Source organism: Mesocricetus auratus, unplaced genomic scaffold (assembly GCF_017639785.1).
Source record: "Mesocricetus auratus isolate SY011 unplaced genomic scaffold, BCM_Maur_2.0 Super-Scaffold_100022, whole genome shotgun sequence".
NCBI lineage: Eukaryota > Metazoa > Chordata > Mammalia > Rodentia > Cricetidae > Mesocricetus > Mesocricetus auratus.
The window spans coordinates 27681387-27709010 of record NW_024429203.1 but is presented as its reverse complement, the minus strand read 5'-3'; the positions used below and the strand labels follow the sequence as shown (position 1 = coordinate 27709010).

Below are 27624 nucleotides of genomic sequence, written 5' to 3'. Positions count from 1 at the left end.
TTTGATATCTGTTTCTACCCAAAGACCTATTTAGTAATTCTGGAGCTTCACTAACCACTAGACCCACACATAGAAGACATTGAAACCCAGGCTGCTCCCCAGACTGGTCAGCTGTCACCAATGTCTAAAGAACCCCCTATGATACACACTAAAGGATGAGAGCCAGTAATGGGAAGCCTAAAGCATCCTTATTATGGCAGCATTGAGGAAAGGGTGAGGGCACCCAAGGTGATGATCTGTGTCTGGTGACTTAGAAGCCAACACACATGGCCTTTTAATGCTCCTCTTCTCAGCAAAGGAGCCAGCCCGGCCACACCTGTAACTGACACAGCAATCCAAGAATTATCAGAAAATGAGGATGTCAAGGGAAGGACAAATCCACAGGACATCTGAGGAACAAACACATATGGACAATCTGCAAGCAAGCTATCTCTTACAGACACTCCATGAAGAACCAGCATGGCATAGACTCCTGGGAAGCAGAGAGAATTACACCTGCTTTCCCTATGGCTGCCCAGCGCAAAGAGAAGAGGTGAGAAGGTTAGCAAGACTAACTCTTACTTCTGTAACCCTTTGTAAGACCAGAGAATCTGTCTAAGATACCTGAACACTGTCATCTGCTAGGCAACCCTGGGGCACACCCCATTCTTCCCACGTATTCATTGTGGCTCAGCATGTGGTGGGCTCAGAGGGAACAGCTGACCAGAGGAAGGCTCTGTGCTTAATAAACTCAGACCTAGTGGGGCAATATGCTAAAAGCTTTAATGCAGGCCTACGAGAAGGACAGAGAGATGGTCATGGCTGGCTCAACTTGTCAGGGGTTGGAAAGTGGGAGAGCAAGGCAAGCAGGAGAAAAGCGGGGAGGAAGGAGCAAAGATTAAGGTTTCACAGGCGATACAAACCAGAAGACATTTTCTGCGGTATAGTGCGATCACAGACTCCTTTACTCCCCTGCGGGGGCCCTTCATCAGCAGGGCAGCGTTGCTCTGGTAGGCATATACCAGATAGGAAAGTGCTTCCTGGTACCTAGGAAGTAGGAGACAATCCACAGCTGGTCTATCTCTCTTTCACCAAAACCTAGGACTTAGATCTCACTTCTCTGCAATGAGAACATATCTGGCTACAATATAGTGCACTGTGAAAAGCTTGGGGGCCAAGACCACAGACAGCCTCAGCTCTCTGCATACTGGCCAAGACAGAAGGCAAACCAGGAAATGTCTTCAGGCCTCAGATTTTCTCCACCTCTAAGACAAAGAAGGGGACTAGCTACTCATTGTGGCCTGGGCCAATCAAAACTTCACCTTCCAGTCACTAAGGGAGCCCAGCACAACATCATCACCTCAGTAATAACCCCATTATTACATGAAGGACCCCCCCACACAAAAATGTGATGGATATGGAGATCAAGGCTGAGCACAGAGGTGAGGTGGGGTAGAGGCCTCAGTGTGTATGACAAAGGAGGGGACTTAGGGTAGTACCATGGGCGGGTGTCAGTGTTCTCACTAGCAATGCCAGGGAAAGAAAAGTCCACATACTTTCCTTTTTGAAAGAGTTCCAGGCCTGTCAGGAGGTACACAGACACCTTTCGGAACAAACTGTAATCTTCATGCCACCTCTGGAAAGTAAAGACCACCATTAATGACTGATCTCAGTAAACCGCGTTTCATTTTCATTCCCATACCCTCAGTACAAGATTACTTAGCAAATCTGGCCAAACACAAATTTTTGGGTTAAAAAAAAAAAAGGAGCTTTAAAGTCGAGCATGGAGGCACACGCCAGTAAACCCAGCAAGGAAAGGTGGAGGCAGAAAAATCAAGGCCAGAGCCATCCTCAGCTACATGACAATTACGAGCCTCGGTTAGGCTACAGAATATAAAGTTTACACCACTGACCTAACTTGCAGTGTTCCACTCCTTCTGTTGGGGATCAGTAAATCATTTTACTTCACCTAAGTAGTTTGTAAACTCTGTCCTAATTTCAACACAACACTCAGTCATTCAGCCCTGACTTATACAAATGACACTTCAGAGTGCAGACATGACACTCAGACACAGGGAGGGGAGCACAAGAACTCAAGCTGTACAAAGCACTGCCAGCTCAGCCAGTGTGACAGCACACAAGTGTGACAGCACAACTGGCACAGCGTGCTTTTGTACACAAAAGAGGTTTTTTTGCTTTGTTTTTTTTTTCAAGACAGGGTTTCTCTGTGTAGTCCTGGATGTCCTGGAACTTACTGTAGATCAGGCTGGCCTCAAACTCAGAGGTCTACCTGCCGAGGGCTGAGATTAAAGGTGTGAGCCACCACCACCTGGCTGGATTTTGCTTTTTAATTTAATCTGTAGTTGCACATATTTTACGGCATACTACAAAATGACACCCTTATACACCCATACCAACACACAAACATGATGACTAGAATAGCACTGTCTAGGACAAGACTCAAAAGGGTCCTTAGGAGATGAGTGCAGACACAATCTAACAGAAGACTGATGACAGACAGATCTGTGATTCTGAGGCTAAGACAAGATCTTTATTCATAGTCTGCCTCTCAATCTGTAACCCTGGCTGTCCCAGAACTCCCTATGTAGACCAGGCCTCCCTATGTAGAACCATGGCCTCTGCCTCCTGAGCGCTGGGATTAAAGGTGTGCCCAGCTTCTCCCTCACCCTTTTTCAGGTTTTAGTTGTTATTAGGGAACTAGTCAGTCTGGTAACATAAAATTGTTCATTTTGTCTCCAATACCACTTGCCTCCACAATTAATGTTTTGAGAAGAATTAAAAGAAACAAAACAAGCAAACCTACCTTATACTCTTCCATGTTCATATCATCTGGACCAATTTCCATCAGCTTGGCCTGAGCCACCTTCATGATACTGATAGATCTGTATGGGACAGAATTCAGAAAGCAATTACAGGGGGCAGGGTGACACCTCCAAACTGGAGGGACTTGCCTAATGAGACCCCGTGCAGGAACAGGCCTGGCATTCTCACCTCTCATCATAGCTAAGGTTTCTATCTGCAAACTGTTCCAGGAGGGTCCGCTCTACTACCCTTTTGGGTGCTTCATTTTGGAAGAAGTAGACAAGGACATGCTGCAGGCGAGGGTCACTGTGAGAGGTGGGGGTCTCTTTGGCAAGCTGATAGAGCCTGGAGTACTCTTCATGAAATGCCTGTTAGAAACATAACTGGGGAGTGAAGAAGGGACCACTGCGGACTTGAGCACACACAGAAACTGACACCAAAATGCCAGAGGACCTTTCATTAATCCACAATTGGCTAAGAAATTCTTGTCAATAAATTACAAAAGCAACTATGCATATGTGAATTGTGGGCATATCATGACTCCCTCAAATCCTGGCACTATAGAGAAATACTGTACACAAAAAAATAAACTCATTATCCTCATCAAGTTTTGGTTGATTTTGTGGAGACAGGGTCTCATTCTGTAGCTCAGGCTACTATAAACTTCACCATATAGGCCAGGCTGGCCTTAAACTTGTAGCCATCCTCTTGGTTGTACCTCCCAAATGCTAGTATATACCACCATGCCTGGCTCTCATCAAATTATTAAAAATACAAATATTTAGTTTAAATCGTTTAAAAATCCACCCACTTGTAAAATCATTCAAACATCTTAAGCTTAAACTACTTTAAATAGTATGACTTTTTTTTTTAAATGAAGGTATAGTCTCTCAGAGTTTGTGACATCATGTACATTTAACAACCTCATCATCCCTGTAGGCTGAATGCAATGTGCAGTGGCACTGCTAACCGTGGGCTAGTGCCAGGTGAAGATGAGCCATTAGCTTTGTGGGAAGGTCTGCTCACCAGCTGGACAGGAAAGACAGTAACATGTTTCACTTCAACACAGGATACTGCCTGTCTGTGTGCTAGCCTGCATGTGCGTAGATCAGATTCTATCCAACACACATTGGGGGGGGTTGAAACAGGGTCTCACTGTGTAGTCCTGGCTGGATAGTAAACTCACTGTATAGCCAGACGAATCTTGAACTCAGAGAGATCCGCCTGCCTTTGCCTCCAAATGCTGGGACTGAAGGTACATACCATCATGCTTTTTTTTGGGACAAAGTCTTACTGGCCTCAGACTGACCAAGTGGGCTGCTATGTTGGCTGGCCAGCCAGCCTCAGGGATCCTCCTGTCTCTACCTCTGCAACACTAGGATTACAAACATGCACTGTACCATGCCTAGTTACATGGATATGTGTATGGGGCAGGGAGCATATGTGTCTAGTTCCCATAGAAGCCAGAAAACTGTCAGATCCCCTGAAACTAGATTGATGGAGAAGCACGGGCTGCTCAGTATGGGATACTGTAAGAGCAGTATATGCTGGGACATCTCTCCAGCCTGTAGAATTTTTTGTTAATGTAGGTTCTGGAGATCAAATGCAGATCCTCCCCACAGAGCAATCTCCCCCGCACAGGTCATCTTAATACCATTTCCCACTGCCTTATGGGAATATCCCTGGTTCACAAGGGTTGAAATGTTAGAACAAGAGTACCTTAATAAGCCCTGCTTCAGACCCGTCCCGGTCAAAGGTCTGGCGTGCTTTAGCTATGGCCAGGATGACCCCTTGCATGGCAGGGCTCAGCATCACCTACCACAGGGCACAAACAGGGAGAAAAGGAGAGCAGACAGGTTCAGAAGGAGACTGAATGAACTGAGCAGGGTGCTGATGAGAGGCAGAGCACTATCTCCTTGGCCAACACAAGGTGTGGGACAAGGTTCCCAGCCTAGTTTAAATGCATGCACAGCCTTGGCTGTCCTTGATGATGCCTGTGACAAGCTGTCCCTCTACATGCACATTCTAATTCTGCAAGACAAAGATGTCCAAAAATGTTTCTGCTGGAGCACTGCTGACGAGTAAGCTCAACTATATGGTCAGCACTCCAATTGGCTCCCTAAATGAAGGTATAAGAGTATGTATATATACCATATATATTTTTTGGTTTTTCGAGACAGGGTTTCTCTGTATTGTTTTGGAGGCTGTCCTGGAACTCGCTCTGTAGACCAGGCTGGCCTTGAACTCACAGAGATCCGCCTGCCTCTGCCTCCTGAGTGCTGGGATTAAGGGCGTGTGCCACCAACGCCAGGCCAAAGGTATAAATTAAATAGCTGCAAATTTTCAATAATAAACAAAACAAAACAAAAAAAAAACCATACCCACAGCAAAAGACAGGAACCTGAGACAGGATTAATGACTATCTGTGTGTAATGCAACAGAGAAGGAGACAGACCATGAGAAACAGCTGCTTACTGAACTTCAGAACTTTAATCCACATTTGTTTAACTCACTGAGTAATTGGAAAAATTCTGCTTAGGAGACAAAATATCAACTACCATCAAAACAAACTCTCTCTAGAAGGTAAACATATTTTTGTCCACAATACCAAATGGAGCCAATCCTGCCTTCTCCAGGCCATCTAGGCTTTGTAGCAGTCCCTTCTAAACACAAGCCTGCCTGTACACACACACACACACACACATGCACACACGCATGCCAACAGTGCACAGCAGGAATGGGTCTCAGGTGCCTTTTCAAAAATGGCAACTAAGGTCAAAAGCAGACAGGCCTCCATGTCTGTTACTTGAGTTAGTGAGAAAACATTAGCGCGTGACAGACACCTTCTGAAAGACAATGCACAGCTAGCCTGCACTGGTCTCTGTACCTCCTCATTATATCCATCTGCATCAGATCTAACCAGAATCCTTCCCACACTGGGAATCTCGACTTCAGAGACCTCAGGGTTAGGCGGGGCAGCAGCCTCTGTGTCACTGGCCTCTGGGGTCTGCTCTGACTGCTCTGCCAGGATTGTTTCCTGGGATTTGGGCTTCTCAGGTTCAGCTTCCTTAAGCTGTAGCAGCAGAATGGAGAGAAAGTAAGAACAACAATAATGGGAGAAAAAAAAAAAACCAGGAAGAAATAAAGAGGGATGGTTAAATTCAGCAGAGACACGGAACAATAGAAATGCCCGAAAGCTGCCAGGTGGTACTAAAAGCCAGACCCTCTTGCAGGAGGGTCACTCACTCTGTCTCCCCCCACCCAGTCTCACCTCACTCAAGGCTGCTTCCACCCCACTCTTCTCGTAGGCATGGGCAGTGTTTGCAATGGCTTGGGCAGTCTGCTCCTTTGCAATCACAGCATGTTCAGAGGACAAGCATCGAACACCATGAGAGGAGGTTGCTGGAGACTCTGACCAAAGAATAAACAAACAAATCACACAGGTGTCACATCTGATGAGTAATGTACTGAACACTCTGAAAATAGGCAAGCAGGAGGAACACACAGTTCAATAAGCAGTCCCAGCACACCTTTTTCAAAGCCCATGAAAATGTCCCTAGAAACTGTGACAAGAAACAGCTATTCCACATCAAGGACCCTTGAAGGTTTGTTAAAATTACTGTGCTCAATTTTCCTTTTGCACATCACAGATGTTCCTTCCATCAACTATTTCTTAGGAAGATCTTTGCAGAAGAGTTTTCACAAAGTTTAACTTTTAATCCTGTCATAATTTCTCCTACGGGGGTGGGGGGTAAGCCTTTCTTGCATTATTTCTGTTCATCAGAAAGCATCTTCTAAAGGCACAGTGATTCTACCATATCATGTGGTAACAACTATTAATGAAACCCACTGTTGGGCCAGAAAAAGCACAGTGGGTAAAGGTGCTTGCTGCCAAGCCTGATGATCTGAGTTTGAACCCTGGGACCCTTATGGAAGAAGGAGAGAACTGGCTCCCACGAGTTGTGCCCTGATTTTAACTCATGTGCTATATTATATGGCATGTGCTCTCCCACCCTTTCCACCAAAGAAAAATTACAAATAAAAGAGACCCACTGTAAAGCAAGCATCGCCATGTCCCTGAGTATCTGGGGTTGGCTGGGGAGTGTAGCAAGAACCTGACTAGACCTGGCAGAGCACCTTCCTTGGATACCTTGAGATGTGGAGAAATCCTGTGATGAGGAGTTTGGGGAGGACTCCATCTGTGGGATCTTACAGGACTGCTCCTCTTCCCATTCCTCCACCTCCTGCTCAAACCTCCAGTTATCCTCCTGGATGTACTGCCTGAGCTCCACAGACAGCGCTTCCACTTCTCCCGCCATTTCATCAGATTCGTCAGGAGCTGTCTCTGAGGAAAGCAGTTAAAATGGAGTGCCATCCAGAAAAAGGGAAACCAAAAATAAACCAGACAGCTCTTCCCAGAAGGAAGGGCAGCACATCTCAGCATCTCTCGTGTCCCTAAATAGACAAGCATACAAATATGTGTACTCACACATATATAATTCTATCAGAAGCTCTGACAACAAGGTTAACATGCACAACACATCAGGAACCCTGCTAGGAAGCACTAGCAGGTGGGTGCTCCATATATATCTGCTGAGGCTGGAGGCATAGCTCAGCAGCCAACAGTACTGACTGCTCTTGCATAGGACCCAGGTCTGGTTCCCAGGACCAACATGGTAGCTCATAACCATCTATAACTCCAGTTCTAGATCTGACACCCTCTTCTGGCCTCTGCAGGTATCAGGCATGCATATGGTAAACATACATACATAGAGTCAAATATTAATCAGCATAAAATAAACCTTAAAAATCATTGTCTGTTGGGTGAGTGGATGAATAAAGATAGAATAACCATTTAATCATGTTCAGTCACTGGATGAAGTCAGTATTTCTTTAAAATTGGAACATCAACAGATGTGACAGAATCTTAAGCTAGGAGGTTGGAGAGATGGCTCAGTGGTTGAGAGTATGCTACTCTTGTGGAAGAACCAAGTTCAGCTCTCAGCATCCATGTAGGATGGCTCATAACCACCTATAACTCTAGGTCCAGGGTATCCTACATCTTTTGGCCTCTGGAGGTACCTGCTTGCACAAATACATGCAAGCACAGCTACATACACAGAAATATTTTTTGTTATCTTACAAAACAAAAAAACACAGAGAAAAGGAAATTTTAAAGTAACAGTTGTATCAATGTAACTACTGCATCTAAGACTGGTAACAATATTCTAGCTGGGCATGGTGGCACCCAACTATAATCTCAGTACAGCACCAGAGAGGGAAGGCAGAAAGCTCAGGACTCAGGGAGGCAGAATGGCTAGATGAGATACTATCTCCAAAGGACAAAAGAATGTTCACCTGTTTTAATACAGCTGAGTAAGAATTTCAAGGTATTGATCTGAGTGTACTTTGGAGGCAGAGGCAGGCAGAGGATGTATAGTGTGACTGTCTCAGTAAGAAAAAAATGAAAAAAAGAAAGAAAAGAACAAGTACGTATACTTCCTCAAATTCTACACAATTATGTGCTATCAGAAACCAAGATGGAGTATTTGGTAAATGGTGCATAATCAAGAATCATTAAGAACTTTAATAAAAAATGGCAAAAATATCAAGGACACACTAAAGTATAATTGTAACCATGTCATCAAAACCAACAGAAGAATCTAAAACAGAAGAGCAAAATCCTTGTTAGTGGCAGCTTGTCACTAATTAGCCTTCTTCTGAAGCAAGTTGAAGTCCACGTGTTCCTTCCGATTCAGGTTGTTATGGAGCCTCCACCTCTGAGAGTTAGAATTGCAAGCATGCACAACCACACTTGGTTTACACAGTGCAGGGACTCAAACCCAGGGCTTCAGCACACCAGGCAAGTACTCTACAAACAAATGTAAATCCCAGCCTTCCATGTACTCTATAAGAGAGATGTAGCCAGGAACAAGGAACTTGCAGACAACCAACAGCTATTACAGTTCTCTGCAATTCCCACAGTCACTGTTCATGGCTTTACACCATAAGTAGACAGTGGTTGTTTTCTGACTTTTGGAGGCATGTCCTACTTTAAAGCCCAGGCTGGCCCCATAACCCTGCTACCTTGCCTCTTGGATGCTGAGATTACAGGCCCGAGCCAGGATACCCACTCGAGGAAATTCTATTTATGAAAAAGTAAGTCTGCTAAATTCTCAATTAATAAAAAGTGGGTAGACGTGAATAGAAAAATACCTCAGTGTGAGTAAAATGGGGAAGGGAAATAGACAGAAGTAGGAAAAAGTAAACCTATTTTCTTTTTATTCTCTTGTTTACACCTTTTATGTTTTAAAAACATTTTATAGAATAATAAATTATAGTTTAAATGCTTTCAACGTAAGTATGAGACTTTCTCTCCCAGGGACTATACCCCCCTCCAACTCTGGATACTATTCAGCCATTTTTACCTGCATTGAAATGGGGTAGTTTGTCATTGATATACATCAAGCAGTAGGCACTGACATTTCTCAGGCCCCCATAAGAATCTCTTTCAAGTTCCTCCCAGGAAGACTCAGTGACAGAGATATCATTGTATTTGAGCCAGATCTGCCGAGGCTGGTTATAGATGTAAGCCCAATAGTGTCCAGCATTGGCTTGCCCTTCATGAACAAGAACTGCGTGTAAACGATAAGGCACCTGCAAAACAGAAAGAAAGGGTTCTCAGACCAAGCAAAGAAACCTGATGACGTTTGTGCTACTAGAATTCAAAAATTCCCAGCTAGCAGGCAGAAGGGAAATGGCTAAACACACACTAGATAATAAGGTTCACATTAAGCATTTTACTACTTTAGAACAGACCAATGAAAATATAACTTTGGAAGCTATAAATCCCAGGCTCCTAAAATGAAAGGGTTAAACCAGACCCTTCTGGAGACTCTTTCATTTCTGCCCCAAGTTCTGCTCAGTACCTTACTATGCTTTCATTCAGGTGTAGATTTTTTTTGAAACAGCACAAGAGATCAGAGAGAAAGCCAAGAGTCACATGACCTATTCCTATACCACACTGCAACCATGCTTACTGCCCTGCTAGGAGCAGAACTGTGTTCCGGAGGCCACTGTGCCATGAGCTGGTCATAGAGGTGCCTCCGCACTGCTATGTCCATGACAATGAGTGTGGACAGTTTAGGATTTCTGCCCTGACTTGCTCCCTTTTGTAGTCTCCAGTTACTAAAGAAATACAGCATTAGGATACTGATAAGGGTATCTCAAAGGATCTTGGAAATTTTTTTATTAATATTTAATGGGAAACCTGTTTTTAAAACCTGTTTTGTCCTTTTTTTGTTATGTGTGTTTGCATGCATGTGAGTATGTACATGTGAGTTCAGGTGCCCACAGAGGTCAGAGATATCAGATCTCCCTAGAATTGGAGTTATAGGTAGGTGGTCTTGGGATCTGAACTTGAGTCCCCTGCAAGCACTTCTAACTACCAAGCCATCTCTCCAACCACTCACAGCGAATCATTCCATTATATGGAAAAACACCACATGGCAGAATCCAAAAAAGGATATTTTGGGTTTCAATGCACAGAGAAGACACTCTGAATCCTTCAATGTGATGTAAGAGAACAATATACTTCTGTTTTAGGAGATACCCATGTAGCTCTTTCCTTGTGGTATTGCCTTCTCTGCCCATTAGCACCAGCCTATTTTCCATGACTTTTAACTCTACCTGATGAAGAAGAGGATCACAGTACATCTGCTCGATAGCCTGGGTGGTGCTCTCGATACAATTCTTTAAATCTGTTAAGAAAGAAAAACTCCATTAGTGCATCTGCGTGTTGTCGGCACACCAGCCGTGACCTGCCACGCACACACAAACGGCACCGCTTCTCTGCACCCCTCCCACTCTAACAAGCTCTGCTTCCTGCCAGGAAGCACAAAGCAGACGCGTGCTGAAGTGGCAAGGCTTCAGGTTAGAATGGCTTTTAACTCAATGTGATTACATTGAGGTCTGGCACTGACATTTCTTACAGAAACTGTCTCAATTTAAGAAGTTGCAGAAAAAGTACAACAACAATCAGAGGAGAAACCTGGGCCCAGCGGCAGAGGGCATGCGTATCTTATCTGAGAGCCCTGGAGGGAGGCAAGCAAGAGGACAGCATGGGCAGCTATTGTTTAGGAAGCAATCATTCTGTCAAGATGCTCACAGCTGTGGGCACTGTCCCCACACTGGGGAAGCTGAGGCAGGAGTATCATGAGTTTCAGACTAGCCTGGGTGATAAAGAGCGATCATATCTTTAAAAATAACAAGAAAGATACTAAACCAAACTTTCATTTAAGAAAGCCTGGTTTATGAGGCAAACACTGTTACTATTCCTTTTACCATCAATTACAAACTTTACATTTAAACAAATTAAGCCAGAATGGAAGCACATGTTGATGATTCCCCATTCCAGAGCTGGAAGCAGAAGGAACACATGAACTCAAGGTCAGTCCTGAGACCCTGCCTCAAAGGGGCAGGGCACGAGCAGGGTAAGAGAAGGAAGGGAGGGGCATGCACTGACTGAGCTCAGAAAAGGTCACCATGACTGCAAAACTTCTGCAATTGCCAGAAATATGTGTGTGTGTGTGTGTGTGTGTGTCAATCTGAGAGGGATAATTCCACAGGACCAAGCCTACAAGGCAGGAGAAGTGCAAAATTCACAGTCGCCAGGCAATGACAGCATGAATACCCAGGGTGCCTTGCTTCCCAACAGTCAAACAGACAGGAAAAACAGAGGAGCTGACAAGTTTTCAGAGCACCAACCTTGTATATCCTGTTCAATCTCACTCCGCCACCTCTGAAGACAGGTCTTAACAGAGTTCATCTCCTCATCTGTGACTGTCCGAGGAGCTGGGGGTGCAGACACTCTCAGGGAGGAGTGGGGAGAAGAACATGGCCCATTCATTGCATCAGACTTGGGTAGAGTGTCTTCAGGAGAGGAAAAGGTGCCTTCAGCATCCTGAGAACAGCTTTCTGGACTTGAATTAGAAGACAAAAGACAACCCTCATTTTGCAAGTTGGGCTGGGCATGGTGGCAGAAACCTGTAATCTCATCCCTTGGGAGGCTAACACAGGACTGCTGTGCCTATGAGGCCACCCTGTATAGTTAAAGGTCTTTCTCAAAAAAGAGATGAAAGAAAATTCAACTTGCCCTAAACTAATGCACTTCAGAAAACCAGCCACGATATGAAAACAGACAGTTATTATTTAGTGAAAGCATGCTAAGATGTGACTCCTAGCAACGGTGAGGCTAACGCAGGAGGCTCTCAACTGCAAGGCCAACATAAGCTACATTGTGAGGCCCTGTCTAAAATCTATCCATAGAAAAGGAAACTTTTTTATATGAACCATCTCATTTAACATAGCTTGGTTATGAGGCTGACATTAGTGCTATCCCCATTTGACCAATTACAAAAGTAGCATTTAACAAAACTAAGCTGGAACCATGATTCATGCCTATGACCCCAGCACCCAAGAAATGAAATGGGGGTAGGAAAGCCTCAAACTCAGTGGTTCTCAACCTTCCTAATGCTGCAAACCTTACTTCATAAGTATAACTGTCCTAGTGTTATGAATTATAATTTAAATATCTGTGTTTTCCAATGGTCTTAGGCAACCCCCTGTTAAAGGGTCTTTGACCCCCAAGAAGGGTTGCAATCCATAGGTTGAGTGAGAACCACTGTTCAAGCTCAAAGCCTGTAAGGGCTATGTGGTAAGAGCCTTCTCAAGGAAACAACAACAAAAAAAACATAAAAGCAATATGACGCTCAGCTGGCATAAGCTTGCCTACCATGCACAAGACATTGGATTTGATTCCCTACACCAAGTAAACCATGTCCAATAGCAAGAATAGAGAAATAAATGCAAATTTATCTACTAACATCACCAAACTAAAGCTAGCTGATGTGACGCTGGAAACTGAACTAGGATCCTCTGCATTCTACATGGCTGAGCTGAGCATTCTCTAGCCTCAACAACTCAGTTTTCTTCTTGTTGCTGTTTCTCTGTGTGGCTCTGGCTGTCGTGGAACTCGATGTAGACCAGGCTGGCCTCGAACTCATAGATCCGCCTGCCCCTGCCTCCTAAATGCTGGGATTAAAGGAATGCACCATTACTGCCTGGCTAACAGCTGGATTTTCAGTTGTGGGGGACCCTAGTATTTTTAATAGCTAAGATGCGCTCACTCTGAACCTGTTGGCACCTTCAGGCTATAAAGACTGATGGCTATAGTCAGAGGGTCCCAGCTTGGCCTCCCTATGCCTTCACAAGCCCAGCTCCTCTAGGCTTGTCCTCAGAATTCTAGTCAGTCCCTCCTTGGGTAACTCTGCTCATGAGTAGGTTTTTTTCTTATTTTCCTAAGCCATACCTCCTTCACCACAGATGAAGCACAGAACGAGACACCTGGAAGACCAGGTCCTGACAGGGCTCAGAGCAATGCAGTTCTGAAGAGTCTGTTCCAGGCAGTGGACAGTGAGAAGCCTCTGCACGCTTCCTGGAGACAAGTACTCAGGACACAGACAGTCGAGATGGTGACAAAACCCTTCCCTGAAGACAAAACTCACCCCTTGAGCTGTCTGGGGTTAGCGCTCAGCAGGTGGGAAAGATGGGAAAAGGCTCAAATAAAAATGGAAAACAATACAAACCATTTAAGAAGTCTGCTTCCATTACCTTTCCTGGGATGTGAGGTCAGAAACCCGGCAGTGCACTGAAGGGAGTGGTAGTGTCATGGGCTCAGCACTTTGAGACTGACAGCTTTCAGAGGCAGGTTTTGTACTGGCAAACTCAATAACGTATTTCAGCATGTCGGGGAGTGGGAACCGAGCTGGGCCAGAGCCATACTTCACATACCTAAGAGACAAAGACACTGCAACACTACTGCACAAGTCTGCTGGGCATGGTAGGAACTTAACAAAAACCTTATTGTGTAGAGTCAATGGGAAGACTCAAGTGTGCTAATATCCACCTGTAATTCTAGCACTCAGGAGGCTGATGCAGAAGGCTTACCAAGTGTTTGAGACCCACCTAGGTTACAGAGTAAGTTTGGGACAACTTAGTGGAAGTTTATATCAATATTACATCAAGATATATATTATAGTATTTAGGATATATATTATTTAGTATATATATATATATCTTAGGATGTATAGTATTTAATTGGTTACTCCATCTATAAGGTTAAAAAAAAAGGCTCTAACAATAAAAATTGCTAGAAGTCTGGTGCCTCACACCAATGGGACCATTTCAGGTAACCCCTGCTCTGTTCTGTCAGTCATAGCCAGGCTCTGCTCATAAATGTAGTTTATTAAAGGAAAATACATGTCCCACACTATCACTGGAAAAGCATCTGGTGGTTAGTACTCAAGGTATTTTCTTTGGCCTGTTAGGCCAACTGCTTCATCACGGAGAGTGAGAGAAATCCAGAAATCAAAATTAGACATTAGAGAAGTCCAGGGCCTAGGAAAACTGGCCAATCCTCCTTTTGCAGAGTCTCATATTACTCTATTATTCATGAATGTGATTGACATCATAAGCCAGGCATAGATTATTTGTGATTTCTCCAGAAAGAGTAAATAATATTCTCAAATATGGGATTGAAATAGCAAAGCACTTTTCAAGTTGTTTTTAAAGATATATTTTGAAATTTTATGTGTGTGGGTATTTTGCTTGCATGTACATCTGTACACATGAATGCCTGATGCCCTAGGCTGCCATGAAAAGGTATAGGATCCCCTAGATCTGGAGTTATAAGCTGTTATATGGATCTGGGGAACTGAACCTGGATCTTTTGCAAGAACAGCAAGTGTTCTTAAATGATGAGTCATCTCTCCAGTTCCTGAAGGTTTATTTTTAATTACATTTTCGTGTGTGTGTGTGTGTGTGTGTGTGTGTGTGTGTGTGTGTGTGTGTGTGTGTGTGTGTGTGTGTGTGTACGCAACGTGCAGGTGCTCAGAGTACAGAAGAGGGCATTGGATTCCCTGAATCTTGAGTTACAGGTGGTTGTGAGTCATAATAACATGAGTGCCAGGAATTAAACCCTGGTCTTTTGCAAGCACAGCACACACTGTTGACCTCTGAGCCATCTCTCCAGCCTCTAAACAAACTATTTTAATAATACCTTATATTCTGCACTACTAGCACATTACTTTAAACTTACTATGGAGATTTAGTTCAATGGAGTCTACAGTTCACAAAAAGTAGAATTTATAGGTAGAATAATCAACCTAACTGGTTCACACAGTTAAGTTCATTACTCTGGATTTCCATCTTACAAAAGAAAACAGCCACTTCACCATTTTTCTTCCCTAAATACAGCAGAAAGAAATTCATTTAAACACGGAATTAAGAAAACCATCCATTTCTGTAGCAAAAAAGGATATCACAAAGCAAAAATACTAGGGCTCTGGCTCTCGCTAGACTGCTTGTCCTGCACCGCAGGACACCCTAGTTTGCTCCCCAGCACTACAGAACCCAGGAGAGGAAATGGTCAATTCTAGTACTCAGGAGGTGGGGGCAGGAGGACAGGAAATCAAGGTCCTCCTCAGCTACATAAAGTTTGAGCACAGGAGACCCTATCTTAACAACAACAACAGTAATAATATTGCTAGATGAATAGGGTATGTTAGCACACACCTGTAATTCCAGCACTTGAGAGGCAGAGGCAGGCAAACCATTGTGATCTCAAGACCAGCCTGATCTACAGAGCAATTTCAAGCTTATCTAGTGATATGTTGCCTCGAAAACCCAAACTGACAACAAAAAAGAGGAAAATGAAAATGACAGAAGTGGACAGCAAAGGCTGTAGACAGGGCAGAGGCTTGCTTACCAACTACAGTCTCCCCTCAAGGTCACCAATGGAGATGGCATGTGCCTGCTGGGTGGAAGAACCTTAGCTAGCTGTTTAATCCCTGGCATGTACTTTGAGGTGCTCTTCCATTACAAGTTTGTCACACTCTACTCAATCCACACTTCACAGAGAGCAGAACTGACAACCCAGCACAGGAATACACTAGGGTCAGAGCAAGAGATGGGATGGGTGTTGTCCAGGAGCAGAGCATTTGCCTACTGTGCACAAGGCACTCAAGTCTCAGCATGGGGGAAAACAAAACAAAACAAAACCACAGCAAAGGTGGTTTCAAAAGTATTGTCTGTCTATTCTATATAGAAGAAATCTTACTTTTCAATATACTATCACAGTTATTTTAGAGAAGAAATAATAAAACATTTTGTTTGTTTTCTGAGATAAGGTCATTTACAATCCAAGTTGGCCTGGAACTCTCAATCCTGTCTCTACTTCCTAAATCCTGGGATCATACGCATGCACCCCCATGCCCCACCTTTTTGTTTTTCTGAGGCAGAGTTTATGCTATAGTCTATCCAGGCTGGCCAGACCAGCCTCAAAGCCATTCAATTCTCTTGCCTCAGCCTCCCAAATACAGAGATTACTGGTCACCAGTGTTATGCTAAACCACGAGGGGGACGCTGGCAGATCCCATGGCAGGCAAGGGTGACCCAGGAGGAGGGACAAACATGCCAGGCAGACAGAGCTTAAGTGAGAAGTTTTATTAGAAAGGGGAGGGAAGCGGGACGGAAAGAGAAAAGAGGCACAGAGACAGAGAGAGAGGACAGAAGAGAAGAGGGAGACAGGAAAAGCCCAGGGGAACAGCAGGAAAGGGAGAGCAGAAAGATAACGGGGAAGAGAGACGGAAAGAGAGAGGAGCAAGAAAGAAGAGAGGAGCCAGAAAGGGATCGTAAGTGGGAGGGTCTTTCTTTTAAAGAGGTCCTTTGCACCTGGGCTGACCAAGTGACAGGGGCAGATCAGCATAATGCCTGAATCCTTACAACAAGGCCTTGAATTATTTTTAGATCTACACACTGAAAGTGATGGGCGTGTTAAGAAAATTCAAATATAAAGCTGTATAAAAACCATGAAAGTCACCTACCCCACCTCAGTTCTGTATCTCACAGTATATTCACACGTTCTTGGATATCTTCTTGGAATGTGTCACATACATACATATAACCATGTTTGTGTAGGTTAAAAAAGCCTACTCATTTATTTTATGTGTATGTTTTGCCTGCATGTTGGTATGTGTATCACATATACACATGTGTGCAGGAACCTCCAGAGGTCAGAGAGGGCATCAGATTCCTTGGAAGTGAAGCCATAAGTGGTTGTGAACTACCACATGGGTACTAGGAACCAAAGCCATGTCCTCTGAAAGAGCAGTTAATGCTCTTGACTGCTGAGCCATCACTCCCTCCGTAGTCTTGAAATCATGTCTAGAAAGTTAAATTTTGGCTGGTGAGATGGCTTAGTGGAAAAAGCTACTTGCTGCCAAGCCTGATGCTCTGAGTATGGTCCCCAGGACCCAAACGGCAGAAGGAGAATCAACGCCAGAAGTGTCCTCTGACTTCCACATGTGTATGTGTATACATAAAATAAGTAAATAAATAAATGTAAAACTAAAGTTTTTAAGTTATTCAAAACAGACTATTTGAGTTTAAAGCCAGAATAGAGGGCTCAGTAATTAAGAGCATACTGTTATAGAGGACCCCAATTCTACTCCCAGCACTGTGGGTAGGTCACAATCTGTAGCTCTAGCCCTAGGTCTGAGGTTCTCGTCTGGTATGAGCACTCATAGGTGCACATAATCACACACAGACCACACATAATTAAAAACAAATCTTAAAAAATTAAAAGTAATATTACTAAGTAAAATACTCCCACAATCTCACTGATTCTTGGTTTCTTTATGTTCTCTAAAGATAACTGGGCTCAGCAGATAAAGGCAGGCAAGCCTGATGACCTGAATGTGATCCCCAGAATCCACATAATAGTGGAAGAAGAGAATTGATTTTGCAAGCTGTCATCTGACAAATGTTCATTCTAACTTGTTCCCTCATCCTCTCACCCCACATCCCACACAGAGTTAATAATGTTCAATGTTAATCTTGGATCTGGTTGGAACTTGTGTCTCTTGGAGAAATTAATGGGTAAGATTGGATAGAGAGAGGAGGGAGACTGTCAATAGATCAAGTGAGAAGGGGAAGCCACCAACAGTGTATGGATTTCCTTTTAAATGTTAAGCCAATGGATTTACCTAGACTATGAAGAAATCAAGCTGAGACAAGTGGGTTGGGATGCATGATGTGAAATCTACAAAGAATCAATAAAGGTTGCCTACCAAGAAAAAAGAAATCAAGCTGACCTTGCCTAAGAAAATCTGGGTGATTCTGCAAAACCAAGAAAGCAGAGTCCTCCAGAAGAACTCAGCACACATACTCAGTCAGCACCACACCATCAACACCTCCTAAGCCCACTTTTCACAAGTGAAATGACCAGACATGGTGGCCAGTTCAATCCCAACCCTGGGGAGGCAGAGGCAGGAGAATCAAAAGTTCAGTCATTCTCTTTGAGTTTAGACTGTCTCAAAACAAAAACAAAAACAAAAGACAAAGAGTACAAATGACTGGAATACTGACAGCACTGCCTCTTAAGTTTGTTTAGTCAGAGAGTAGGAGGAGCATAGAAGATAAAAATGCTAGGGTTTCCCTCATTCACTTGCCAGTCATGGTACACCTGAGTGCCTGAATGACTCAGGACCACCTATCCACAGACCATATTAGCTGGCCTAGACTCAGTTACACTTAAAATGAAGGTCTTGACTATTGTATGCAACACTATTTTTTAGATATAAGCACAACCTCTGATCCTACTATTTTATTTGTTTTGTGTTTCTAAGCATAAAAATGCCCACAGACTCACCTTTCCAATTTTTGCTGCAGAATCTGTATTTCCTCCTTCAACTTTCGAATGCTCTCTCTCTTACTTCGAATAAGTTCTTTGCTCTTATACATGTACCTAAGCAAATATTAACCCATGGATAGAAATATTAGCAAATATTAATGACAAAATCTCAGTGAAGAAGACTTCCTCAAAACAGGCAATTATAGAACAACCAATATTATATATTGTTTTTATTTTGATTTTTGCCTTGAGACAGAATCTCATAGCTCAGACAGGCCTTCAACTCCCTCTTTAGCTGAGGATGACCTTGAATTTCTGGTCTTTCATAGTCTAGTAGTAAGTTACAGGGATATGCCACCAAATTCAATTTAGTGCATTGTTGTAGATCAAGCCCAGGGCTGCAGCCCCAGTCCCAAGTTCAGCAATGAGGCAAGGATGTCCACTCTCACCACTGTTACTGAATTAAGGTGAGATAAAGAAACAAAAGGTACAGAGACAGTACAGGAAGCAGAGCTGTTCTCCAGCTGCGGACCACAGCAGTCAGTGAGCTTTAGCACAGCCAGAAGGTACGGTGTTAATTTAGTAACTAATACAACCTATTTTATTTCTGTCTACTCAGAGAGAGAACAGAAAGTAAAATTTCAAAAACTCATAATATCAAAGGCACTATTTACTTAATGATGAATTTAATTGTATACACAGAAGGGTTGTACACCATTAAGACATCACTGACTTACATGTGCAGCATAATCCAACCAAACGAGAATTCTTATCTGGCAGAAACTGGCAAGTCAGTAAAATTTTTATGGAAATACAAGGAACCAAAAAAGCCAAAACAATTTTGAAGCTAAAGCCACTGACAATGTATGGATTCTCTTTCATGCTAAACCAATAAAAAATGCCTAAAGTTCCAGAGAGGGCGGGAGTGAGATCTGAGATCAATCTTTTTCCTTGATAATATTGGGGTCTCTGTCTCCCTCCCTCCTTCTCCCTCCTTCTCCCTCCGTCTCCCTCCGTCTCTCTGTCTCTGTCTCCCCCCCCCCCCAGATAGGCCCTTATTAGAAAAAGCTTCAGAAAATCCGTTTTCCACATGGTGGCTGGAGAGTGATGACTTTTTTATGTCAAAGCTAAAGGAAGTTATGTTCCCCTTTGGATGTGAAACAGAAACCTAAGTATAATTAGAAACTTAGTTGAGCTGGGGCAGTGGTGGCATAAGCATTTTATCTCTATGAGTTCAAGGCCAGCCTGGTTTACAGACCGAGTTTCAGGGCATTCACTGAGGCTACACTGAGAAACACGATACAAAAACAAACAAACACAAAACAAAACTTAGTTGATATTCCTGTGGGCTTGTCTATAGACAGTTTTACCTAGATAATATAAACTAGCACCTGCTTTGCATTCTTTAACCTATTGGCTTACAGCATCCATGAAAACAAGATACATGTTTTGAGCCCAGACTTATTATGCCTAGCTACTCAATCACATTACTCTTGGAGATTATCAGAAATACAAACTCAAACCCAGATTCCTAGAATATGAATGTGTAATTATCCAGATATTCAGGTGCTCTCATACACAAATATGTACAGGCTACAGTTGCATTTAATATCACAAAGTCAAATTGAACCAAGACTCACCTATCCATATAAATAATCTGAGGAAATTCCAGCTTATTATGAATTTTTTCTGGCTGCCCAAGAGATTGATTAAACTCAAATCTGGAGAGTTCGAAGGTCAACACTGGAGGTAGTTTGGTAAACCAACGCTATGTCCAAGGTAGAAATATGGGGAAAAGAAAAATTAATTTCAGGAAATAACAGCCAGATTTAAGATATCCTTCACCAAACTTCTTTTGATATGTAATTTATTTTCAAGTCAAATTAATATACAGCATTTTATCTCACATACTAATCTTAAATACTTATGGATAAACGTTTCTCAGCCTCCAAATTGACTACCTAGCCATCGGTATTACATTCAACCACCATCCTTAGAAATAACCACTGTGGCATAGAAGAACTGACCAGGCACCAACACAAATCATTTCATAAAGGTCAGTGTTCAAGACAGTCAGATCTTACAGGAAACAGACAGTCTAACCAAAGAACTAGAAACTGCAATCCCAACAGCACATAATTAGGAGATAACTGTATCCAATAATCATCTAAAAGACAAGTACTGTAAATATATCATATACCATTTATTTATAGTTAACCACAGTTTAAATCCTATTTATTTACAAAAGGGAAATCTAAAATAGTCTCAGGATGTTGTAATTCCCCATGTTTCTGAGGAAAATAATTGGACTTCCAGTACTGAGATTTCTGAGGAGAAAGACAATCAAGTGAACAACCTACAAGAGGACCCAGAGTTTCAGAGTAGCAAACACCGGGCCTCCTACAATGGAAAGAACCCATTTAACACGCTGAGCATAGCTGAGGAACAGCTGCCCCAGCAGAGGAAGCTCGCTCAGTTCACCCACATGCCAGAGGTACCTAGAGTGGCTCTGAACATCCTTTACCAAGGGTTCAGTGCTGCTCCCTTCAGGGACCTGTTGGCACCAGGTGAGTAGACTGACTACCTCATAGCTCAATCTTTTATCTTCCTTCTTTGCTTCAAGACAGAGTCTCACTCTGTAGCTCGGGTGAGTGACCTGGAACTCATTAAGCAGCCAAAGCTGGCCTTGAACTTGCAACAATCTTCCTGATCAGTCTCTTAGGCGACAGAATTACAAGCATGAACCACCTTGCCCGGCTCTTCTAGGTTAAATCTAATTAAACAAGCATAATGACTTCTACTAAGGTTTTACTTTTTATAGAATTCCCGTCCTTGAATACTGCCTATGTAGTAAACAATCATTCGTAAGAGAAAGCATCAACTGGTACATATGGTATGGTTTCTGCTAGGAACCACCAGGAATCCATTATTTCCTGGAGAAGCTGAGGAATAAGTTCCCCACATCCCAGCACCTTCTAAAGTTAACACACTTCCACAGGCCCATGTCACGTACACTACTTAAGTCAATTTCTCCTACCATAATTCTTGAATTGGACAGTTCCACAAGTCACAATTTTGCCTCAAAATGTATGAGAAGGGAGTAAACCGAATGAGGCGATACTGACAATAATGCTACAATGCTGTTCACTACTTTCCAGCCTAAATGAATTAATTACTAACTATGCTAACTGGATACTAATTAACCACACTTTCGGACCCATCAAAAAACAAGAATCCCACATAAATAAATGAAAATTACATTTTAAAAATGTAAAAGCAAAGGCAGAATTTACAACTGAGAATAAACACTGTAACAGGGAAAATATTCTAAATGGCACACCATAGGAGTTAACCACTTTTACCCTCCAAAAATACAGAGGCAGTACATTCTCCCTACTCAGGTACAGGTAGGCTTCAAAAGAAAGAAACTTGATCCTACTGAAAACATCAGAAGCAGCAAAAACCTTTGCATGAGCAACTCGAATTCAGCTTTAACAAAGAACTTTATCAAAACATGAAGACTCACTGATTCCCATCGACTGTTCAGTTCTGTTCTGTTCAGTGTGTGGTTACCTATATTATAATTCAAACCTGTTTGCCTAAAAGTTCTATACTACTTTAGTGGCTTTGTCACTAGCAGAACAAGCAAAAATATACACCTTACCTCTTGTCCATACTTCACCGAATGATCGGAAGCAAGCAGTGCAATGTCGCCTTCCACCATGGCCCCTTCCAAACATTCGTCTAAGTTGCGATAACCGTTTACCTGGAGAGGATACTGGCCGAAGGTCTCGTTGTTACAAAAGGGCTTTCCTAGGCAAAGAAGCGGGGTGTTAACATCACCACACCATTTAAAGTCTACTTCTCTGGCTCCATTGAGACAGCACATTCTAGAATTCAGTAGTCACCTGAGAACTGGTTAGAAACATGCTTAAGCCAGGGTGGTGGCAATCTTCAAGTGGACCCAATGAACAACGAGCAAACACTGATTCTGCAAAAAGTAAAGTCACCCAATGCACACACCTCCCAATCAAGAGAGTTTTGGCTGGACTGCAAGAAGACTATAGAAGATTCAACCAATTTACAACAGGGACAGTATGTAAGCTGGGAATGTAAACAGTAAACTTCAGACTGGGGGAGCTAGGGGTTATTACAAACAAGTCAGGTTCTTTAAAAAAATGTATTTCAATATGGATATGGTGGTATACACCTGCAATCCTGGCATTGAAAGACTGAGTATTGAGACTTCAAGGTTATCCTCAACTACATAGCAAGTCTGCCTCAAAGAAACAATAACACAAAATATTTTAAGTAAAAAAAAAAAAAAGGGAGGGTAGATGGGGCTAGAGAAATGGCTCAGTGGTTAAGAGCACTCACTGCTCTTCTGAAGGTCCTGAGGTTCAATTCCCAGCACCCACATGGTAGCTCACAACTGCCTCATGGCAACTTCTGTTGTGCAGATGTACATACAAAGTACCCATATACATAGAATACATAAATAAAAAAGGGTTGGAAAGGAGCCCACCAATACTAAAAAAAACCAGTCATACATGAATCACACTTGGGTGCTGAGGGTGTAGTTGAGTGGACACCTGATGGGGGAATTCCTTCTGTGTATATGTTTGTCTTATTGGGTGATGAATAAAGCACTGTTGGCCAGTGGGGAAGCAAGACAGGTGGGACTAGGAGTCGAGGAGGATTCTGGGAAACAGAGGCACAGTCAGTAACCATGTAGGACACGAGAGAAGTAAGTGGTCCGGACCCTTTCTCTGGTAAGAGAAGACCATGTGGAAATACATTAGCAGTTATGGGTTAATAATTAAGTCAGAGCTAGCCAACGAGAAACCATCGCAAAGGCCAACAGCTTCACAATTAATATAGCATCCTGCGTGTTCATTTGTGACTGACGCAGCTCTGGGATCAGGCTGGCGGGAAGAATCTAGTTACAGACACCAGGTCAGCCCTTGCTCGTGTGTGTGTGTGTGTGTGTGTGTGTGTGTGTGTGTGTGTGTGTGTGTGTGTGTGTGTGTGTGTGTGTGTGTGTGTGTGTGTGTGATGGTGGTGGTGGGAGGGTTTACTAACTCATGCAGGCACAGGTGAACTCAAGCTGATTTGGGGCATCTTCCTCAATTGGGAACAGTCTCACAAAAAAAAAAAAATATGACTGTGCTGACTAGTTTTATGTCAACTTGATACAAGCTAGAGTTATCAGAAACCTCAAGTGAGAAAACGTCTCCATAAGGTCCAGCTGTAGAAAATTTTCTTAATTACTGATTGATGGGGGAGAGGGGCCCAGCCCATTTCAGATGGTGCCATCTTTACACTGATGGTCCTGGGTTCTACAAGAAAGCAAACAGGAGCTGGAGAGATGGCTCAGCAGTTTAGAGCACTGGCAACATTTCCAGAGGTCCTGAGTTCAATTCTCAGCAACTACATGGTGGCTCACAGCCATCTATGATGGGATCTGATGCCCTCTTCTGACCTGCAGGTGTACACACAGATACAGCACCATATACATAAAAACAAATTAAGTCTTTTTTTAAAAGGTATTTTATTTTTATATGCATTGGTGTTTTGCCATGGATGTTGGGTCCCCTTAAACTAGAGTTACAGTCAGATATGAGCTGCCATGTGGGTTCTGAGAATTGAATCCAGGTCCTCTGAAGAGCAATTAGTGAGTGCTCTTAACTGCTGAGCCATCTCTCCAGTGCCCAAATAGATAAAACTAAAAAAAGGAAGCAACCAAACAAGAAAGCAAGCAGGCTGAGCAAGCCATGAGGAGCAAGCCAGTAAGCAGCACCCTCCATGGCCTCTGCATCAGCTCCTGCCGCCAGGTTCCTGCCCTGCTTGGGTTTCTGTCCTGACTTCCTGCAGTGCTGCACTGCAGTGTAGAAGTGTGAGCCAGACAAACCCTTTCCTTTCCAACTGTCTGCTTTTGGTCATGGGGTCTTTTCACAGCAATAACAACCCTAAGTAAGGCAAGGACCTTTTTTTGTTTTAAAGATTTATTTATTTACAAAGTGTTCTGCCTGCATATATGCTTGTATGTCAGAAGAGGGACCCAGATCTTATTATAGAAGGCTGTGAGCCACCATATGGGTTTTGGGAATTGAACTCAGGACCTCTGGAAGAACAGCCCGTGCTTTTAACCTCTGAGTCACCTCTTCAGCCCAACAAGGACATTTTAACGTTATGTATATAAATTGAGAATTTGTGTATTAACTGGATATTTAACATTTAAAATGCTCACTTTTGCAGAAGTCATATGTGGAGATTTAATAAGGAACATCCCTTACAGGCTCAGGAATTTGAATTTACTGCCCAGTTTGTGTTCTATTACAGTTTGTAGGCTTAGGCTCTAATGGAGGGAGTACATCACTGGAGGTGGCCTTACAGAGTTCATAGCCTCACCTTACTCCCCGACTGCTTTCTCTGTTTTAAGTCTGCCGCTAAAAATACCTCTCAGCTTCCTGCTCCTGCCACCATACCTGCTGATTGTTGCCAAGCCTTCCCACCATGATGGAGACTTATCCTTCTGAAATAACAGCCAAAATTAAATTCCATAATTTGCTTTTTTGTCATGGTGTTTTATCTCAACAGAGAAGTAACTAATGCAGAACTTGGTACCAGAGAATTGCTGTCTCATTGGCTTGTTGATATCAAGAACCTGACAGTGCTGGCTTTGGAGGAATATGGAAGACTTTGGAACTCTGGACTAAAAGTGTTGAATGTTACAGGTAGAGCTTAAAGGGCTATTCTAGTAGGAGCCTAGAAGACAAGAGCGCTGAGAGCAATGAGGACTATGGAGACCTGCCTCCAGAGGAACCTCTGGACTAACAGCACCCAGAGACTAGGCCTGTAATATTCTGGCAAAGAATTTAGGCTGCCTTTTGCCCTTGTCCTAGGAACTTGCCTGAGGCAAAATTAAAAAGTAGTGGACTAGTTTCTTCAATATTTCAATATTATTTATAATATTCAACTTATGGCATGCTTACACAGGTCTACTGTGAAAAAGAACATGCAGGGCAGAAAAAAAAATACAAAATGTATAGTTTGGAGAGTTGCAGCCAAGGCACCTGCTGGAAAGAGAGACTGTAACTGTTAGGAGATCAGTGCCTTTAAGGAGAGGCATGCTCATTGTTGGACAAAGGGAAGGGCTTCCTTAGGGCAAAACCGTGCCCAGCAAGCCTCCACCTTCTAACAGAAAGCTCCTAGAAAGAAACAAGAATAAAAGCTTCTGCTAAGGGCATTCAAGGAGGCAAGGACCCCATTCCAAGCTGGCAGCCCAACTTGGCAATGTCTGTTGTCCATGTGGTGCTGACCTGAGAGACATTTAGCCCTTTAAAGCTGAAGTTCCAGACATCAGACATTGAGCTCTAGGATTTGGGATTTTTCCTGATGACTTCTGGCCTTGTTCTGGTCCAGTATTTCCTCACTATGCCCCCACTCCTCCCTTCTGGTATAAGAATGTATATTCTGTGCCATTATATGTTGAAAGTATGTAATTTGTCCTTTGATTTTTTTAAAGATTTATTTATCATGTATAACAGTATTCTGTCTGCATGTATGCCTGCCCGTCAGAAGAGAGCACCAGATATCATTTCAGATAGTTATGAGCCACCATGTGGTTGGCTGGGAATTGAACTCAGGACCTCTGGCAGAGCAGCCTATGCTCTTAACCACTGAGCCATCTCCCTATCCCCTGCCCTTTGATTTTTATAAGGGGTTATAATTAAGAGAGTGTCTTGAGTCTCAGAAAAGACTTTGGACTTTTAAATAGTGTTGAAGACTATGAAAGACTACAAAAGTCTTTTGAAGCTAGACTAAATATATCTTGCATTATGATATGGCCATGAGCCTCTGGGGGCCAGGGAGCAGAATGTAGTTTAAATGAGAAATGTCTTCCATAGGTTCAGGCATTTGAACACTTGGTCTCCAGTTACTAGTGCTATTTGGGGAGGTAGCCTTGTTAGAGGAAGTACATCACTGGAGATTGACTTTAAGAGTTCACACCCTTCCAGTTTGCTTTGACTGCTTCATCCTTGCAATTAAAGGTGAAATCTCTATCTTCTTGCTACTATGTTGTCTCCACTATTATGGATTCTAATCCTCTCAAATCATAAGCCCAAACGCTTTCTCCTTTAAAGGTCATAGTATTTTATCATAGCAACAGAGTAATGCTAACACATGTTGGTACTCGGCTACATTTCTAATATTATCAGGGGCCATGGATGTAGCAGTAAGAATGCAACATGAATTTTGGGTTCAAGTCCGGGTACCAAAAATAAAGACAAACAATGCAGTTAATAAAATAATCCCCAGTGGTGTCACATGCCGGTAATCACATGGAAGGCTGGTGTAGGATTGGTGTGGATTTGAAATCTCACCCTACGTTCCAAGGAAATTTCAGACTAGCCTACATTTTGTATGAGACCTTGTCTCAAGAAACAAAAACAACAACAACAAAACTTAACACACTCTTAACAAACCACCCAAAACACCAAACATTAAAGATGATTAGACACGAGGGAGAAGAACAGACAAAGTCTATGCAGGGAATGGCTGGCCGTGGGTTCACAGAGATTTTGATACAATTCATTTGTACATAGTTCTAGGACAAAGACTATGCCCACTGCACAGACGCTGAGAGTAGGGATGCTGGAGCTCACAGACTCTGTGTCCATAGTCACACAGACAAAAGCCAGAGCCAGTGTGCAGTCCAGGGTCTTTTGGGCTTTCAAGACTATCCTGTCTCCCTGAAGGACACAGCAGTGAGGACCAGTAACACCTAAGAACCAACTCACAAGACAGACCTTACCTTCTCGAATCCCTTCCGTCAGGAAAGTACCATAGAACAGCTGCACCATGGGATTTTCAGATTTATTCCTGGGATTGCTGCTATTTTAAAAGAGAGACAGACAATTCTGTGTCAGTTTAACCAAATAAATGTGCTCAAAATCCAAGTGCACTAAAAAACAACAGTAGCTCATTTTCATTAACCACATGGCATCTAAAGAAGCAAGGGCTTACTTAGTTCAGCCCAGACACTGACAAGAAGATGCCTGGCACTG

General features: G+C 43.0%; 1 protein-coding gene across 7 annotated transcripts in view; it reads right to left on the bottom strand.

The window, feature by feature from the left end:
• The window catches only part of Usp28 (ubiquitin specific peptidase 28), a 62863-nt gene that overhangs the window by 3801 nt on the left and 31438 nt on the right, over nucleotides 1–27624 (bottom strand). For 2 of the 7 annotated variants that reach the window (XM_040729869.1, XM_040729876.1), the window contains 16 exons: nucleotides 27372–27451; nucleotides 22218–22366; nucleotides 20194–20321; nucleotides 18572–18667; nucleotides 13474–13653; nucleotides 11569–11783; nucleotides 10492–10562; nucleotides 9231–9459; nucleotides 6953–7147; nucleotides 6074–6213; nucleotides 5690–5875; nucleotides 4522–4617; nucleotides 2992–3170; nucleotides 2804–2882; nucleotides 1536–1615; nucleotides 903–1026 (listed from right to left, as the gene is read on the bottom strand). In XM_040729869.1, the coding sequence (XP_040585803.1) occupies nucleotides 903–1026; nucleotides 1536–1615; nucleotides 2804–2882; nucleotides 2992–3170; nucleotides 4522–4617; nucleotides 5690–5875; nucleotides 6074–6213; nucleotides 6953–7147; nucleotides 9231–9459; nucleotides 10492–10562; nucleotides 11569–11783; nucleotides 13474–13653; nucleotides 18572–18667; nucleotides 20194–20321; nucleotides 22218–22366; nucleotides 27372–27451 (2227 nt within the window). The remainder of the gene's footprint in view (nucleotides 1–902; nucleotides 1027–1535; nucleotides 1616–2803; nucleotides 2883–2991; nucleotides 3171–4521; nucleotides 4618–5689; nucleotides 5876–6073; nucleotides 6214–6952; nucleotides 7148–9230; nucleotides 9460–10491; nucleotides 10563–11568; nucleotides 11784–13473; nucleotides 13654–18571; nucleotides 18668–20193; nucleotides 20322–22217; nucleotides 22367–27371; nucleotides 27452–27624) is intronic. The other 5 variants (XM_040729870.1, XM_040729871.1, XM_040729872.1 and 2 more) reach the window with 5 other exon arrangements.